Source organism: Hippichthys cyanospilos, chromosome 16 (genome assembly GCF_059441005.1).
Source record: "Hippichthys cyanospilos isolate Australia breed blue-spotted pipefish chromosome 16, RoL_Hcya_1.0, whole genome shotgun sequence".
NCBI classification, from domain to species: Eukaryota; Metazoa; Chordata; class Actinopteri; order Syngnathiformes; family Syngnathidae; genus Hippichthys; species Hippichthys cyanospilos.
This window is the reverse complement of record NC_142384.1, coordinates 3,941,788-3,961,553: the sequence shown is the minus strand read 5'-3', so window position 1 is coordinate 3,961,553 and position 19,766 is coordinate 3,941,788. Positions and strand designations below refer to the sequence as shown.

At 37.6% G+C, this 19,766-nt stretch overlaps 1 protein-coding gene across 2 annotated transcripts; it reads left to right on the top strand.

The window, feature by feature from the left end:
* Positions 1-389: 389 nt before the first annotated feature.
* ube2z (ubiquitin-conjugating enzyme E2Z) lies at positions 390-18,496 on the top strand. 2 transcript variants are annotated; one of them, XR_015868240.1, is made up of 8 exons: positions 390-1,238; positions 1,497-1,569; positions 7,760-7,947; positions 13,460-13,571; positions 14,398-14,510; positions 14,599-14,689; positions 16,279-16,438; positions 17,359-17,506. XR_015868240.1 is itself a non-coding variant. In XM_088437704.1 (7 exons), the coding sequence occupies exons 1-7, from the start codon at positions 814-816 to the stop codon at positions 17,536-17,538; spliced, it is 1,182 nt and encodes a 393-aa protein (XP_088293830.1). In that variant the 5' UTR covers positions 390-813; the 3' UTR covers positions 17,539-18,496. The 2 variants fall into 2 exon arrangements, 1 of the variants encoding a protein (XP_088293830.1); XM_088437704.1 differs by lacking the exon at positions 16,279-16,438 and having other exon boundaries at positions 17,359-18,496.
* Positions 18,497-19,766: the final 1,270 nt, after the last annotated feature.

The window sequence follows — 19,766 nt, the reverse complement described above, 5'->3', positions numbered from 1 at the left end:
TGGTTGAAGATATATTTCATAGGGGGTATATCACTGAAAAAAAAGGTTGAGAACCACTGTTCTAGGTTAATATTTATGGGTTAATTATGTGTTTTGAAAGCGATTGCGCTCATGTTTATATTGTAATTACCATTTTATTAGCAGTTTGCATTATATGTTATTTTAATTATAGCTAATGGGTCGATGGACTATTATTATTATTGTTGCATTGTTGCTGTTATTATTATTGTCAGTCACTACAGTATTACTATTACTGATATCATGCAGTTTTCATGACGACCAAACTAGTACTTGTAGTGAGTAAACACGTGCAATATCAACGACACATTCGTCGACTTTAAAGCGTACTTGTTTTGAAGCCTTACCGGAAGTTCCAAAATACCTTACGTGTGAAACTTGACTTGAAACGACATCTGATGTCGAAGTTGAACGTTCTAGTGATTCTAACTAATGTACGGCAGGTAAAATTATCTTTATTTGGAAAGCGTTTTTTTTTTTAAATCAACATAACTTGCTGCCGCGTTGTCTCATAGACCGTCGCAACGCGGAAGATGTGAGTTTGCGGTCGGGTTTCTTCCACTTTTAGGCCTTAAGAAAACACAGTGAAGCTAACGAGAATAGCTACTATGCCAGGGGAAGAAATCTTTCATTTTCTGGTCTCATCTGGACCCGGATCGTCGTTTCTCTGATTCCACTGAACCAACACACAAGCCGAGAGACTTTACACTTGTCACACAGCTGTCAATGCTTCAAACACATATTAAACATAGTTGAACTCAAGCGTTTTAGCTCCAGCTTAATAGCTTGCGAGCCATGGCGGACAGCATTGGAGATGCGTCAACGGGTGATACTCTCAACTCCGGCGTTGCCGGACAAAACGTTGGAGCTTCACCTCTGCAGACTTTGGCAAACTCTCTGACGGGTGGACCCCTCGGCGCCAACACAGGTTCGGCTTCTGAAGGCGATCAGACCGGCCTAAGCCCTGATGGATCCTCACCGGATGGTCTTGCGGCTACTCAGACGGACCTCTGGAACGCGTTTGTTTTATCGCCACCGGTCGTGTCCGTATCGCCGAACGTACACACATCTTCTTCCCCTCTGGGTGTTGGGCAAGGCGTGGCCGGAGTGGCCGGACCTGGCCCGCTAACACAGGTTTACGCAGCTTCCTGGGACCCGACCCGTAGTACCGATTGGGACAACGAGAAGACTTCGCAGCCAGCTATTTTAAGGATTAAGAGGTAATTAAACCAAACCACACTAGAAATTTAAAGCTTACAAGATGTTTCACCCCGTCGCTTTCTCTGCATGTTTCTTAAAACAAGGAGAAATGAATAAAACAACTTTTAACCACCTGTTTTGAAATCATGCTTTAATTTTTGTTATTACTATTTTTTATAATTTCCTTAGTTTTAACTGTGCAAATCCCGTTGGATCCTTAAGATCTCACAAGACTTGAGATTTCTCAACCATGAAGAGTGACCTATTTTGTTTCCTAGGGATATTATGTCTATCTACAAGGAACCTCCGCCAGGGATGTTTGTTGTCCCTGATCCTCAAGACATGACTAAGGTAAATACTTGAGATTCATGTAACCACCGTTGCTTTCTAAATATCCTTGCAGTTTATGAAAAGAAACCGTTAATTATCTTTAAAAAACCTCATTAGTATGCCAAAGACAAACCAACAAAAATAACTTTGAATAGTCCTTGTGTGTATAATGTCCTGAATTTGTACATGTAATTGCCAAGTTTAAAAAAAAAAAAAAGAATGTAACTTACCGTGTCTTTTACACAATTGCTCACGTGTAAAATCTCGCATGTTGTGTTACTTTTCTGTACTGGCACATTCGTATGATTTAAACGTGTACTCAACGTGTTAGGATATGAACAAAATTTTGAGTCTTGGGCTAGGCACAATGGCTGAGGCCTTGTCTACATGTAACCGGCTAATTTAAATCTGCATTGACTCCCCCTCATCATCGGTGCCACAAAAGGCACTGCTGAGTTTTATCCTCCAAAGCACCCTTGTATAAACAAGTCCTTAGTGCTAAGGCATAGGGCACGGTACTTCTGATCCTGACGCGGACTGGACCATCACAAAAAATAATTGTCGGCTATTCACCCCTAACAATTAGTGTAGTGTAGTCTTCCAGTTTTGTGAACTTTGCCAGCCTGAACCACATTTGGAAGTTTCTCATACAATATAGCAGGGGTGTCCAAACCCGGTCCTCATGGGCCGTTCTCCTTCATGTATTCCATATTTCGTTCCCCGAAACACCCGATTCAAATGATCAGGTCTTCACCAATCTCAGCAGAAGCCTGATGATGATCTTGATCATTTGACTCAGGTGTGTCAGGCAAAGAAACCTGGAAAACATGCAGGACAGCGGCCCTCGAGGATGAAGTTTGGACACCCCTGCAGTATAGAATAGAATTGAAGACTTTTACTCAGGTACACAAAATTGGGTGCGCTGCTCCAACAGGTGCATATTAATAGTATGAACAATAAATATAATATATAAATGAAAAAACAAAAGGAATATAATTTAAAGAATAAATAGAAATGAATAAAAATCGTAGTTCCACTGGAGAGCGTTCCTATTTATTTTTCAGTGTGTTCTTGTTCCTCAGAATTTTAATAGCCGCAGGGGAAAAAGCCATTTTGATTTTATGGATCCAGCTTTGTTGAACCCGGTATTGCAGACCAGAGGGCAACAGTTTGAACGCTTAATGACCAATTTGAGTTGTGTCTGGCAATCTTCCTCACTATGCTCAGATAGCTATGTTGCATTGTATTATGTTTAAAATCAATTATAAGAAAGTGTCAGCCAAGAAACAACTTTTAAAATCACTTTTGATAGAGTCAGCCAAGAAACACACAGTTGGCTACAAAAATAGCAAGTGAGATAGATAATATGAGGAAAGAGAGGATTATATCAAGAGAATCATTTGAATTGAATAAGCCTACAAGGTATTTTGATACCTCAAGCTTCACTTTTGTATCGTCAGGTTCATGTGAAATTATTAATCAGGTTAAAAATGATGATTAAATAAGGTAGATATTTCAGAATAATATAATTTCATGAAATTGATTTTATCTTCAATGAGGTATTCAGTATCCTAATAACTCAATTTACCATGCAAAAATGGTCCGACCCATACTGATGCACCCCCATCACCTTTCAATCACTCAAACTATTTAAAATGATAATTATTTAATATTTTTTTTTATATTGTTATATAAGAACAGATTTATACTGGAATCCCAAAGGAGAGGATGCTTTAGGTTGCCAATTTTCATGGGGACATCTTTAATTTAAATTATTTTTTCATGATCTTAATATAACTAGCATTCCAAAGTTTAAATAAGTAGACCAGTGGTTTTCAAAGTGGGGTCCATGGCCTGACTGCAGTGGATCTGTGAAATAATTTGGCTTGTTAATAAAAAAAAAAAAATATCTGTATATGTAAGTACCTGAAAATGAACTAAGTTTGATTTAATACTTAAGTATCTGGGATTTCATATCTGGACTCTTAAAAAAAAAAAAAAAAAAAAAAAAAAAAACACATTAAAATACGTCCCTGGCATTGAATGAGTTATTATATTTTGAAATATATAATAATTTGTCTAAATGCGTTTTTGGTCTACAATTGCTTGCTAACGAGGCTATTTGACTAAATAATTTTAAATCTACCCAGTTTGTTGTGAGGAAGCGTGCAATTTGAAATGTTTATTTTCTAAACCTCAATACAACTGAAAATTAACAAATATACAAATCGAATCTCTTGGTGAATAAAAAGGGGATTTTTTTTTTTAATGTAATAACATTAATCATTTTTTAATATTTTTTGTTTGTTTGTTTTGTTCCTGCAGATATCTGCAATGGTCAGATATTTGCTTTATAAAAGGGGTCCCTGACTCCAAAAAGTTTGAGAACCTCTGCATTAGACATGAACTGCAAAGCACCATTCCTTTCAAGCAAAAATGTTTTGCACTACACATGGGGTACACTCCTGGCAGAAAAGCATTTCAATTGACACTAGAGTAGTAAAAAAAAAAAAAAAAATACGCGGTCCACGGACAGCCTGCATGATGGCTCAACGGTTACCACATCAGCCTCAAAAGGTCATGAATTCTCCAACATAGTTAATGTATTTAAAAGGCTTTTCTGCCCTATTTATTCTAAAAGAAGCTTGAATATTTTGTACTCAAAAGTACCTGATACTTAGAACTGTGAATAATTCCCAGTTCAAGCCAAAAGCCATAGTTCACTTCTTTACGCATTTTCAGCAGTATAGTGGTATTAATTTGTCAATGTTGACTACATGACTTTTCATGCGGCTTTTTGCCACTTGCTGTCTACTGAAAATTACATCTCATGTGCTCACGGCTTGGATAACATTGCACTTGGCTCAGCATGCCATGTTATTTGACCAAACACAGAAAACAGGTAAGCTGTTATTGCTCATTACCTGAGCCTTGAGCGCTTGTTACATCATCTCCTGTTTCAGATAACTCAGATCACCAGAATTATTTAATTTTGTTAAGGGCCACCATAATAAGAATTTCTTTCAGAATCTTCCATTATTTTTTTTCGAGGTCTTACATTATTTTCTTTGAGGTTAAAAGTTTACATACACTTCCATAGCATGGGGTAGCATTTCCTTTGGGTCATGACTTGGGTCAAACATTTTGGGTAACTGTCCACAAGCTTCTGACAGGAATCTGCTGGAATCATGGCCCATTCCTTATGACAGAACTGGTGAAACTGAGTCAGGGTTTTTGGTTGCTTGCTCGCACACGGTTTTTCAGATCTGCCCACAAATTATTAATGGGATTCAGATTAGAGCTTTGTGATAGCCACCCCATGGCTTTGACATTGTTATCCTGAAGCCACTTTTGAATCATTTTGGCAGTATCCTTCTGGTTATTGTCCATTTTAAAGACCCATTTACTCCCAAGGTTTAGCTTCTTGGGTGATGTCTTGAGTTGTTTTCTTGATATTTTCATGTCATGTTTTCCCTATATGCCACCAATTTATGAAGATTTCCAGTTCTTCCAGCAACACAGACCCACAAAATTACATGCCACCTCCATTACTTCAGAGTTGGTATGGTGTTCTCAGGTCACATGCTTCCCCCTTTTTTCCTCCAGAAGTAACATCGGTCATTAAGTCAAATCAGGTTAAGACCAAACGTTTCAACTTTAGTTTCATCGGCCCACAGGACATGCCTCCAGAAGTTAAAATCTTTGTTCTAGTGTCTTTTTGCAAACTGTAATCTGGGTTTTTCATGTGTATTTAGGAGTAACAGTTTCATTCTCAGTCAGTGGCCTTTCAGCCCATTTTGTTGCAGGACTCGTTTCACTGTGGATAATGACACTTTCTTACCACCTTCATTTAGCATCTTCACAAAGTTGTTAACTTTTGGTCTAAGGTTGAGTCTCCCATTTCAGGCCAGAACACCTTCTTTTCTGGAACACAAATCCTGTCTCATTCCTAAGTGGCGTGATGGCTGGACATTCCGATCAAGTTTATACTTCCTTATAATTGTTTGAACAGAATACAACGTGTCACCTTCCAGCATCTATGACCAACTTCACAAATACAGTAGGCACTGATATTAAGCAGAGTGTTTGAGATTTCTCACCGAAAGCAGCATGCAACTATACATAGCAAAAATGACAGCAGTGCCAAGCATGATCTGAAAAGGCAACCCCTAGAATGCCAGCCAATTTTGAGCATTTTGACACATCCTTCAAAGCCGACAGAATATTGTATTATATGTCTATGTAGTCATTGGTGGTACCATATAAAAGACTCTCGAAAAAATGAAAGATTTTACATTATTCTGTTCTTTCGTAATCACTGTTTGAAAATAGGTCATTTGAGTGACACCAAGCTATTTTGGAAAAAAGGAGAAAATGATCTTTTTGTGCAAATGTTTTTTTCTGCAAAACAGTGACTTTGGCAGTTATATTTTTTTTAGTCACATCAGAAACATCTCAACAGTCCTTCCCATAGATAAAATATGAACAAAAAGTGTGAAAATGGGTTTTTGATGTCAAAATAACGTTTTGCGTGTGTATATAACGGTATGTATGTATTTAACTACATTACAGTGCTGGATTGGCTTAAAATTAAGAGGAGCACTGGCCACGAGTGTATTCTAACCATTCATTAAAAAATAAATAAATAAACATAATTGATGAGAATTCTTGTCACGGCACACAATAAGTATTTTACGTGATGAAAATTCTTGTCCATGGCACTGAAAGAGTTAATTACAGTTAATTACAGTTTAAAATAATTTATCTAATGTTTTAATATCAGTTAAAGAATTTCAGAGAAAAACTGTTGACCAGTTTCTTTTCCAGGTGATTTAGTACTATAATTGTGGTGAATCAAATATTGATTTTCTGCAACAACAAAAAATTCCTTCTGTGATGTAATTCCTTTAACAGGTTTTAACAGATGAAGTTGTAACATTTTACCTTTTGCTGTATTTGAGGCTAGTACCAAATGCTGGCAATATAACTTTAGTTTTAACCATCAGGAGGATTGTTGCTCTTTTGTCAGTGGCCAAGTAATTTGAAAATAAAATAAAGCATTTGTCGCAAACTTGCTCAAATGCAGGATGTTTTAAAGTTTAGGTTGGCAAAGAGTGTTGCTATAGTTCGATATATCTCCAATCATTAGGGATTAAAATTTTGATTAATGCTATATAAACATATTAACTAACTAAAACTGATTAATTGATTGGAATTTATGTTATTTTGACACCCTTGTTGTTATGTACCATTCCCTTGACTGAATTATTAGAACAATGAGATCCCTCTGATGCTGTGGAGTTTTGGTGCGGACCAAGGCTTGTTTCGTAATACGGGGATGCAAAAAATGTTAGGAAAAACTGATTGGAGTATTTTTGTTTTAACTATCTGGGTATAATTAGGTGGCATGTGTGTACTGAATCTCTTTTAACACGTGCTTGAGTGGAGCTACTTAATTCTAACGAGCCTCAGATCCACTTTATTTGCTGTGTATTCGACTTAACCTCACGAGAAAGCTTCTTTTTTTTTTCCCCGTTTTTTTTTCTTTTTTTTTTAAATCAAGTCAAGATTATAGATCAAAAATGGTGGTAAAAAATTGAAATGAATTTTGTCTATCGATTTCTAACAAAAACTGCCATTTGAACACGGGTGTTTAGATCTTTTAATAGCCACTTGTAGAATGGAATGGTAGCTGAATGGTTGACTGGTGTTAAGTCCAGGGTTTTCGACACTTAGGCCAGAGCAGCAGCTTTTGGCTTATTGACTCTCAACTTGAATGAGAAAGTGAAGAGAAATTAAAAAATGATGTGGAAAATGAATTTATAAAGCTTTGAACTGCTGGTGAGAATTTTGAAATTAGCAGTTCTTGAGACTACTGCTTATATTCATCCTTAAAAATGGTTAGGTTAGTTGAGGCCTAAATCATCTTAATGCATGGCGGCAGACCTTTTAATCATTGCACAGTTCTTTGGGTTCAAAACATGCCAGCAGCTTTTAATACCCGTTTGTTGCTCATCAGTGTTCTTTTTTGTAATAAACAGCTAAATTTGAAGGAATCAGTTTGCACTTTGGAGTAACCTAAATAGTTAGGATAATTAACATTCAAAAATGTTATTAGAAAAAACAACTCAAATGTTTAGTTTAACTTAATATATGTATCGGAACTAATTTTAAATGCAGTGTATGAAGTATATTTTCATTTCTTTCTAAGATCCATGCGCTGATCACGGGGCCATTTGACACACCATATGAGGGTGGTTTCTTTCTCTTCCTGTTTCGATGCCCCCCTGACTACCCCATCCACCCGCCGCGGGTCAAGCTCATCACCACCGGTCAAAACACTGTCCGGTTCAATCCCAACTTTTACCGCAATGGCAAGGTCTGCCTCAGCATCCTCGGGTGAGTCCCAAATTACTGATTTACTGTTTAGTGTTCATTTAATATTCATAATAATATACATTAGCGTTCCCTTTGTTGTTACTTTGTTGTTTGTTTATTGCAGTTTCCCTCTACTATAGATTTTCATCTTTTAAACAAAAAAAAAAGAAAGAAACATTTATTTGTGTAGCACATCAGAGAAGGCTCACATGGCTTCACATAGTCAAATAGAATAAAATAGAATACCTTTATTGTCATTGTACAGTAGGTTTACAACGAAACTGGGAGTACTGCTCAAATTGGTGCATATTAATTTAAGATGAACAATGAAGATACAATGACTTACCAACATAAAACAAATAACAAAATTGTGAAAAGTACACAGACAATGCAAGAACGTTGCTGAAAAGCACACCTAAAGATGTTTTAATTGTTCTTCAAAATGCCTGCAGAAGTGGTAGCTTTCAACTCATTAGGAAATGTATTCCACAATTTAGGAGGATGTGCCTCAAATGCTCTGCTATCTTTCGTTTTCATTTTTGTACATGATACAACCAACTTAAGGCATACTGACTGCAGTGACCCGACAGGATGGTGAAAAGACAAAAAAGTTAAGCTGTGTCAAGTATGATAGTGACAGACCATGAAGGGACCCTCTAAGTCAAGGGTGCCCAAACTTTTTTGCCTAGAGATCTACTTTTCCTGCATCCGTTCCTCAGTTGGGCACGTAAGGCGAATTTGTCATGGCTGGCAATCCAAACCTATATTAAGTAGCTAATGCGTTTAGAACACCAGGTAAAAAACTGAGTATTCCACATTGCAACTTGAAAAAAACGAAAGAAAGGGACGCTGTAACCAGAGGGTCCACTGTATCGTAGTTTTTATCAACAGTCCGAAAATGCCACTCTACTTTTCCCTTTTTTGGTGTAGCGATGACAGACAGGCAGATGAGGCAAACACACTTTGGAAAAAAAAACAAAAAAACTCCACCTCCCATTCTGTATGGAAATGGTACGTTTTTGACTTTTTACTTGGTCCAGCTCCCCCGCTCATTTTTATATCCTTAAGTTTAGAATAATTAAAATTGAGGCTAACTCACTAGCTTTCTGGAACACACCGTTATGTGCGCATGTGCATCGACCCCTCCTTCAGAAATCACATTTCAGAGAGAAGACAGATCATAGGTCGATCGCGATCAATGTATTGGTTACCCCTGCTCTAAGGGATGGTTAGAATTTTGTATCTGAACCTATTTGCATGTTCATGTTTATTTTTTCCCACTTGTTTGAAATAAATAAATGAACTGAACTTAAAGTGAACCGGAAGCTAGGATAATGAGGCAAAAACAGGACATGACTGATTTTGAAGTTTTTGACAGGAGCCTGGTAGCAGCATGTTCAACTAATTGAAGGTGGTCTAATTGCATTTTATCGAGACATGTGGAGGGAGGATTGCAGGAATCAAGACTTGCGGAAACAAAACCATTGGTGATCATATCTAACAGGGAATTGGATACAATTGATCTTAGAGATTGTAAATGTTTTTGAGATGGAAAAAAAAGGAGCGCGTTGTGGTTTTAGGAGTGAATCATGTGTCTTGTAGGAGTGCCCGTGAACTCATTGACGGATGTGAGCTCATTGACTGATTGACTGGCCAATCTGTTGAGCGCAGTTCTTGAAGCATTCTCAGAGCGGGTGACATGCGAGTGAGAACCGTGACAGGAGAATGGTGAGGAAGAGAGAATTAGGAAGCTGTTACCTGGAGTATGTTTGTAATAAATTGGAATTTCAAGTGTGAACTCTGCTTGTTATCATGTTTAGTCAGTGTGACGGAGCGCCATCGACCGTCTGTCCCGTTCATGAACGCGCCGACACGCACATATACCGGGGCGCACGGAGCTCTCCTGCTGGGCCGTCTGCCATGGTGGTAGGGGGCTGCCGAGCGCACACTCGACACCCCGCGATGCTTGGACACACAACAAGAACACTCACCTGCATGATGCTGCCGGAATGGAGGGAGCCAATGCAAGCAGAGGCACTTCCGGGTGGGAGCTAAAATAGCGTCAAGTAGCGCGCTCTTGCTGGTCACATGACCATGGACTATACCACCGTCACAAAGTTGTCATATTTCATTGTTTCATTTCTTTATGCTGGCTAGAGTAAAGACTGATAAGACAATAGGGTTATTTAAAGGGGCTGCGGGCTCAGTTAAGGGAGTCGATGACTGAGAGAAGTCAAACGCTGGCAGGTTAGCACAGAGTAGTCGCAGTTGTCACTTTGTCAATTTTTTTGTTCCTTGCGTCTTCTCACTGTACGCTGAGCTGAGGTATCATTAAAACCCTGTCACTGCAATCTGTTCGACTGTGCCATCATCCTTTTGCTCCCGTATTACGAACCCGCAACATTTGGCATCTGAGGGCTGTTAGTCTAACTCCGACCCTCCATATTACCTGACTGTGGCCAAGGGACGGAAACGGAAAGAAATAACAGTCCAGTTACTTTATAAGGTTTTATAATTAAAGGTTTAAATAAATGTGTACTGCTGTAATATTTGTCTCACATGTAAAGATTTTTTCTTTCCTCATTGAAAAAATTGTAGTATGCACAAAAATTCCTGGAGAGTGGGGGTCGTAATTCTTAGATTTCACTTTTCGCGGGTTGTTTTCATTTCTAATTAATGGCAAAGTGATTAGCACTTGAAGACAGAGTGATTAACACTTGAAGACAGGATAAAAGAAATAAAGGTGAAAGGTGGATGTAGCAAAGTGAAAGACAAGAAATTGATTATGAAAATGAATTCTAAGTGTAGATATGGCAATTTCTTTCTTTTTTCAGTGTTGGATGGTTTTGTTTTTAACTTCAGTCAGATTGTGGATTGTACAACATGTTTTTTTTTTTTTGTATCTTTACGTCCGAGTGGAGTTATACTGTAGTTTTATAGCCTTTATTTTTAACTGTGTATTTTTAATGTGTTTCTCTTTCTTTCTTTTTTTTTTTAATCTTCTGAGATAACGCTTTCGTTTGCTTCCTCTGGTTCATGTTGTGTGTGGTACAAACCATGTCACCACTGGTTATACAATTGTAGACAACTGTGAGGCTAACTAGTTGGCACGCCTTGGATTGACATCTCATTGGCTACATCATTTTCAGTCTTTTTTTAACTGCCATTGTTTTTGTCCAAGCCGGACATTCTTGTGTTTTAAAGAATTCAAGCATTGTTGAAATTTGAAAATTTCTGAATTTTATTGGTAAAATTCAAAAGATTTTCAATTTTCAGTGCCCTCAAAGTATTGGAACAGAGGAGCAAATTCCTTTATTTTTCCTGTAGATTGCATCACCTGAGTTCGACAGAAAAAGACGAAAATGAGACAACCACTCAACATTTCAGCTTTTATGTCTCGGTATTTACATCTGGATCTGATCCACAACTTAGAAGAAAACATTATTTGTAAAGTGCAACATTTTTAAGTGATCAAAAGTATTGGAACAGATAAATTAAAGCAAATAAATTTGTTTGTTGCAAATCCCTTGCTTGCAATAACAGCATCAAGTCTATGACCCATTGACGTCACAAAAACTTTGCATTCTTTTTTTGGAATGCTTTTGCAGGCTTGCACTGCAATCTCTTTCAGCTGTTGTTTAGGGGGTTGTACCCTTCAATCTACTCTAAAGCAACTGACATACATGCTTCAATGGCCAATCTAAATCTTACGATTCTTGATGCTGATGAACTCCTTTGATTTTGGTTGTTATCTTGCTGCATGATGAAGGATCTCCCAATCAATGTGGTTGTATTTTTCTTTAAATTAGCAAACAAAATCTCTCTGTAAACTTCCTAGTTCATTTTGATATTTCCGTTAGGTGTTACATCATCAATGAAGCCCAAGCCATGACATTGCCCCTACCATGTTCTACAGATGAGCTAGTATGTTTAGGATCATGAGCGGATCCTTTTTTTTTCCTCCAAAGTTTAGCCTTTCCACCACTATGGTAAAAGTCATATTTGTCTGATCAGTCCATAAAACATTGTCACAGAATGTTAGAGGCTCGTTTCTGTACTTTTTGGCAAATCCCAGCCTGGTCTTCCCATTTTTCCTGCTAATGAGTGGGTTGCATCTTCTGGTGTAGTACCTCTGGGTTATCTTGGTCAGAAAGTAGATATTGATACTTTCACTCCTGCCTTTTGGTGGTTGTTGGTGATGTCACTTACAATTGTTTTGGGGTCTTTGTGCGCAGCTCACACAATGTTTCTATCTTTAACTGTTGTTGTTCTTCTTGATCTTCGTGTTGGACGTCTGTTACTTACTACACCAGTGGTTTCTTTCTTCTTCAAGACATTCCAAATGGTTGTACTGGATATGACCAATGTTGTTCCAATGCTTCTGATTGAATTTCCAGCTTCTTTCAGCTTCACAATAGCTTCACAATGTTTATTAGAAATAAATAGTGAAATGGGAAACACCTGAGCAACAAAACATGTGTCAGTCACATTCCAATATTTTTGATAACCCAAAAATATAGCGTTCCTTTACAAATAATGTTTTCTTCTAAGTTGTGTATCAGATCTAGATCTAAATACTGTAAACCTGGAAATAAAAGCTGAAAAGTTGTTCTGTTTTCTCATTCATCTTATGATGTCAAACATTTGGTATCAAGGAAAAATAAAGGAATTTGCTTCACTGTTCCAATAGGTTCCTTTTGCAGGGGACTGAATTATGTCATATTCAAATTATTTCAGCAACCTCTTTAAATAAATTAAGTCTCCCTGCAATTTTGTCCACATGTGGAGGAAGCACTGATGGATGTCCCAAACACAGAAATCTTCTACACTGATATAAAAGTGCTTCACTACCATTTCAACGGCTGCTTCAATCCTTGCTGGGTACTAAATTGAAAAATAATGTTCAAACATAAATATATAAAAGTTCAAAATTCTTCTATACTTTTTCTAATTCTTAATTTTAAGATTATACCTGTAACTGACACTCCCAACACGTGATTGGCTCGCTCTAGATCAGGAAACAAATCACAGTGCTATCACGTTTCACGTGCACCATGTCACAGTGATAATCTGACAGAACAACCATCATAAGCGACAAAAACGTTTGTAGTTTGAGCCGGGCATAGCAAGGATGGATTTACAATCTTATGATGGGAGTGATAAGTCACATAGTTTGAGCTGGGCATAGCCATGATGGCATGACGAACAAATGACGGAGTGACAGATTGGCTGGCGATCCTAATATAGCGGTGCCAAATTGTAATATGACAATGAAGGAAGCACGGTTAAAATAATAACGACGGCATGGCAACAGACAATTGTGGTTTTTTGGCTTGAAATAATGACAGACTAAAGATGCCGGATGAGTGAGTGATACTAAATGATGAAGCAGCAAAATATGCTCACGCTCCCACCTCTGCTCTTAACAGCATTAGAAGATGCAACTTTGATTTTGTGGTTCCTGATAAAATGACAATAAAGACATTCTTTTATTAGACATTTAGATATAAAATGTTTAATCTTTTTTGTTCAGAACATGGACAGGCCCAGCATGGAGTCCAGCACAGAGCATTTCGTCTGTCCTCATTTCCATCCAGTCTCTGATGACAGAGAAACCATATCACAACGAACCTGGATTTGAACAGGTACACCACTTGGATTTTTTGTGCAAATCTGTGTGTATTTCTCCTCAATTTCCTGGTGGGACACTGCTAACTCGCCTGTTTGTGAAAGTTTCTATAAAACTAAACATAAGCTATAAACATAAAAACAAGAATTCAACACACAAGATGTCACCCAGATGCTCTGCTTCAGATGTGTTCAAAGTCTACCCCGGGAGACAAATAATTCATTTCAATACAAAACGTTCATGAGATGCAAATGAGTTCTTATCAATGCAAAACCTTTTGCGTATGCTAACGTATACCAAAGGGAAGATACCTGGCACAAACGAAAATGCTAACAAGCTAAACGCGTACAAGGCAGCACAATATGGCATACAGAAGAGAAAAACTAACATCAGCTTGCATGTTATCAGTCGCAATCACAAGTCGTTGGATCAACAAACACATTTTGGTCATATCAAAAAATGACAACATTCTTACAAAGAAAGTACAACTTAGACACTCAGATTTCACAGACAGACAGAACAAAGTGTGTGTTACAGTGATTGCTCTCGAAGCCACACCGTCGTTCCTCACTATAAAATGTAATATCAACTGCAGCCAGAGGCGGCGCCAAAAACCAAAGATCAAGCCAAACAAAGCAAATGAACTGTTAAAGAATAAACTAAATCAGTTTCAAAACATCATTATTTCGGGTGCAGCCCAAGCGGGCCGGTACCAGTTGATCCAGGGACCGGTACCCAGCAATGGACCAGCGGTTTGGGACCTCTGCTTTATTGTATATCTTATATACTGTACCTTCTGTCTGTTATACAATGAGTTGATGTTATGTCTCTGTGACTTTTAGGAGCGCCATCCAGGAGACAGTAAGAACTATAACGAGTGTATTCGTCATGAAACAATGAGGGTTGCTGTATGTGACATGCTGGAGGGCAAAGTTCCCTGTCCGGAAGCTTTGTGGCAAGACTATTTGCTTTCTTGTCTAATTTATCCTTTCCTCAACTTCTCCTCTGATGCCTGAATATTTTTTGTGTGTGCTCATTTTAAGGACTGTGATGGAGAAGTCCTTCCTAGAATACTATGATTTCTATGAGGGAGTTTGCAAAGAGAGATTGCATCTACAGGGACAGAACATGAAGGTGACTACTGATATTCTAATCATTTACTCATCGCCCAAGTTGGAATATGACTCGTTATATCGTGAGCAAATACTGTATTTCTCCCTGTACAAGTTGAGTTTTTTTCCCCTCATTTTCAAACTGCAAAACTCAAAACCAGACCAATTTTCTCCACATATCTGTGTTTCACTAATTAATTGTAGTATGAATAATGTAATATCATGTAATTTTCCAAGCTTAAAAGGTTTGTGTACCTCTAATTGGATATAGTATGCATAAGTTTTAGCACGTTTGCACTTTCAAATGCACTTTCATCAAGCACATTCAATTGTTGTCAACAGCAAGGCTACATGGATAATTTTTCCGGCGGACTTTGATCCATTATGAAAAGGAAAATACGACTTGACTTAATGCGATTAAAAAAAAAAAAAGTGTTTAAAAGTACCATCATTTCGTCATGTTAACAACCATCACCATGTGTTTTAATTGGACAGCCATGATGTGTGTAACTACAAAAGTGAGGGGTATACTTAAACCCCACATTTTTTTTCTAATTCACCCAAATTGAAGGAAAAAATAAGAGGGAGGGACTATATACAAGGTTGGCATGTACACGGAGAAATACGGTACTTGAAATTGAGCTCAAGCAAAGGTCAGATGCCTCACTTACAGCTCCTTGCTGGCCTTGTGCAAAGAGAACTTGGTCTGTCAAAGCAATGGATTATTCCTGCCCCCCCCCCTTTTTTTTTTTTAATGAGAAACAGCACAAATTGAATTGATGGACCAAGCTTCCACTCTAATGTGGAAGTCATGCTTGTAAGTTATTTATTGAGGAGAAATCTGTAAAATCAATTTGAAATTATATGAAACATTTTGGGGATCATAGTTAATGGTTTATTTATAGTGTAAACTATAAATATATGTTCAATTTTGGGGGAGTTGAAGGCTGTTAAATATGGTGACAACTGCATGTTTTCTTTCAAACAAAATAGACAAAAAGGGATTTGACTCTTTTTAAACTTGGCAATGTTTTTTGGATCGGTGGGAGGTATTTATTTACTAATGTATTTATTTTTCTTTCACAAAATAATTTTAGTAGAGTACAGTCGTTCTACCTCTGAAAAACAGGTAGTGTCTGGATCAGACATGGTATGACAATATTTGTTCTAGTGTGAACAAATATCAATGATTTGGCACCTTAAATTTCTATCTACAATCTTGGATTTTTTTTTTTTTTTGGATGTCTTCTGTGTAGTGGGACATTTCAACAAGAACAAGCGTTAAATGGTTTAAAAAAAAATGTCACACTTTTTGCCTGAATATTGAAATTTCATAATATGCAATATTCAAGGTCTCCTTACCGATCTTATGAATGAATGTTGCATTTGGGTCACCCAGGGCTAAAAATATGAGATTTGGTTGTGATAAGTTTTCATGACTAGATTTAAACTCATCATGATAAGATTTTTTTAAAAAAGTGGTTAAAACAAGATTAAGATTTGTCACAAAGAGATAATTATCACAATACGATTAAGTCGTAATGACAGTATTGTCATCATGATGAAATGTAGTCGGCACGGTTATAAATCTCGTCTTTTTTTTCTCACTAGATGACCCCAATACGCCGCACATTGCATTAAGTGTTGGCTCCTGTTGACAAAATGTTTGTCAGATAAGACTGGTTTAAACCAGCAGCATGGTGACCATTTGCAATTTTGGCAGATCCATACCAGGCCATCTTTTTTCTCTTTTTTTTTGTTTTTAACTAAGGTAAGGGAAAACTAGAGCCCAGCCTAATTTTTGATTTGAGTCACAGTTGGATGTTTTGGCAATATGCTGACATTATACAAGGTGCCGTTGTGATACAACAGATTTGTCATGTAGTCTGATCCAAGCACAACTGGAAAAAAAATCACTGTGAAACAATATTGTTGTGATTAGTTTAAAAACTGCATCTCATCTGTCGCATCCTCAATGCTTTGCTTTTTTTTAAGCTATATTGCAGAGATATGAGTTCATCCAACATAGATCTTGTAACATCTTCCCAACGCTCTCTTTCGGCCTCACCGTACTCCTTCGGCTGCACTTTGTCACTCGTGTGAGATTCTCTTGTACATTGCTACTGTGGTCAACAGCTTGGACAAGACTGGCCAGCCAACCAATCACTCAGCTCACGGGCACTACTAAAAGACTCGAGATGGGCTCCCATCGACCAATGCGCAAAATAGTGGAGTGAATCATGTGTCTTGTATGAGTGCTGTGATCCGATTGATGGTTGCCTGGCCAGTCTTATTAAAACTGTTGAAAGTTAAGGACAGTATTAGGAGCATTCTCCAAGTGAAGCTTACACATAAGTTACTCCAAGGACAACTCAGAACTCTCTGACTATATAGCCAAGGAATCTGAAGGGGAAGGGATAACAGTACAGTTACTGTATAGAGTTTAATCATGAAAAATTGAAATAAATGTGTACTGCGGTCATTTTCGTCTCATACTTAAAGTATAAATACTTTTCACATTTTAAAAATTTTGGTACCCACATACAGTACACTAGCATGAAGGGGGATAGATGGGGGTTCTGCAGAAAACAAGGGAACACTCCATTTCCATCGTACAGGAGTGACATCTAAATTATTGTGCTGCCTGATTGAAAACATCCAGATTGAATGTTCTCTGCAAACCCCCTACAGGACCCATTTGGAGAAAAGCGTGGTCGTTTCGACTATCAGCGCCTACAGGCTCGACTCAGTGCCATCCATAGAAGAATACGGGAGAAACGTGTGATGAGCGATCCCAATGACGACGACTCTGACTCTGAAACGAGCTCCTCTGAGACAGACCCAGACAGTCAGGGTAGCATCCAGCCATGACTCTGAAACAAAGGCCAAGAAGAGAGGACCTTTTTTTTTTTTTTTGCTTCATGAAACAACAACAAAAAACAATCGATGTTTGTCTGAAACAATTTCATATCCAATATTTTATCATTTTTGAAAAAAGGAGCAATGATGTCGCGCTCTAGGAAGTGACCCTACTGCAAAAAAAAGAAGTCAAGACTGTTCAGGAGTCAAACACTGTCAGATTTACTTTGTAGCTGGATTTGTGCTATGAATTATTATCCTTATTTGGACTGGAAGAGTCTGTGCAGGTGTATAGTATGTTTGGAGATTAAACATTCCCTTGTGCTTGTATTGAGAAAAAAAAAATGTAAATGACTTCGTGATGTCCCGCATCTAGATTTTTTAATGTTAAACGTCACACTGGGGATCATGAAGGGCATTATGTCATTTTCAGTCATTAGATGTTGGGTATTACAATAAAGGTTTTTAATGGAATTAAAAGTAAAAACTGGTGAAAGTAACACAATTCATGATTAGTCCTTTTGATATCCAATCTTGGTCAGAAAACTCCACAGTTTGTCGCTGAAAAGTTTATAATACTAAAATATTCAAACTATTTGTGGCTGTGTCCTTGATGTAAAGCTGGACCGACCAGGATTACAATCCGTTTTTTTTTTTTCTCCCAACCATGAGAATGTCAAGTTGTTTGCGTCTGTCAATTTGTGTCCAGTCTTTCCATGTAACTTTAGTTATAGTGATGCAACTATCAGCATGGGTTTTTAAATTTTCCTTTTGTGTGTAACCCAACATTTTTTTCAATGAACATTTGTAAAGGGTTAAAATAAGTTGCATATCACAGAAAACATTTTTTACATGTGAATATCTTAACGCACTGTACTATACTGTCCTCAAGTATATCTGCCATTTTTCAGTTCAGCGGGAATTTTATCGGTGCAATACACTGTTTTTTTTGGCAAGGATGAAAGTAGAATACATGGTTACTTGTTGTTTTTATTGTATTACAGAAGATAAATCCAAAAAAATGATTATTTTAGGAATTAGTGAATTTGCATGGGTTAGCTGTTGTGCTAAACAGGCTTCCCAGATACATACCTGTGTTTTTTTTAATGATCAAACAGCTCATTGGCTAGCCCTGCACAAAGCTGATCATTTGAATCAGTTGTGTTATTGTAGGGAGACATACATGCAGGATAGCGGCTCTCTAGGACCGGAGTTTCCTTACCTTGAACTAGTTGAACCTTTTCTAATTCATTAGAAGTTTTTGTGCTGTTCATACCATCTGTAAAAAATACCTGTAAAATTACAGAATAAGTGAAATTGTCTTTGGTACAGTTTTTATAATCTCTAATATCTTGGACATATCATCTAATCTGAGCTAGATTTGGAATCATTTCATCACTTCCAAATTGCTTTATCCCACAGGTGTCGAATTCCAGTCCTGCATGTTTTCAAACCTTTTTCAAAACCACCTGATTCAATTGATCAGCGTAATTTTCGAGCTCCTATAGTGCTTGCTAAAAAGTCACTCGTATGAACCAGGTGTATTTGGGTGAGAAAATGGGGAAACCTGCAGGATACCGGAGGAATGGAGTGACACCTATTGTTTAGCCTCTGGCACATTGAGTAATAGTTTTCAAAACCAATAGCACCATAGGGGGGGGCATTGGATACGTACATGATACCTACTCTTGAGGATTGAACATTTGACTCTTATGATCTACAGATTTCTGCAAAGTCCTGATAATATGAACGTTTAAACAAATGGCTTTGAACCAGTATGAAACGTAACCTGATGGACACTTGAACTGAGACCTGACTAATTTGGGGTAAAGCAAAATAACTGTCAAAAGATCTGCGGGAAAAGGTAACACTCCAAAATAGGAAAAGGATATTAGAATATCGAGTATCAGCAGTGTTGAAACACTTATGATCAAAAACTAAAATCCTACTCAAGCATTTCTTTGTCATACAAGAAAGCCCAGGTATTTACAGCATAGGTGTCGGATTCCAGTCCGTGATGGCTGGAATCCTGCATGTGTTTCGATTCTCTCTGCCCAACACACCTGATTCAAATAACCAGGAGCTTTAAAATGATTATAATCATTTAAATCAGGTGTGTTTGAAAGAGAAGGTTCGGAAACATGCAGGATCCTGCCCTCCGAGGACTGGACTTTGACATCTGTGATTTATGGGATTGGGAGGCATTTTGAAGAATGGTTTTGATCATAGAAAGAGAAAAA

Excerpts from the sequence above, each read along its gene's own strand:
- ube2z (XM_088437704.1), top strand. The coding sequence starts at position 814 with ATGGCGGACAGCATTGGAGATGCGTCAACGGGTGATACTCTCAACTCC. Across the intron at positions 1,239-1,496 it reads GCTATTTTAAGGATTAAGAG|GGATATTATGTCTATCTACA; the intron begins GTAATTAAACCA and ends TTTGTTTCCTAG. Across the intron at positions 13,572-14,397 it reads ACGAACCTGGATTTGAACAG|GAGCGCCATCCAGGAGACAG; the intron begins GTACACCACTTG and ends TGTGACTTTTAG.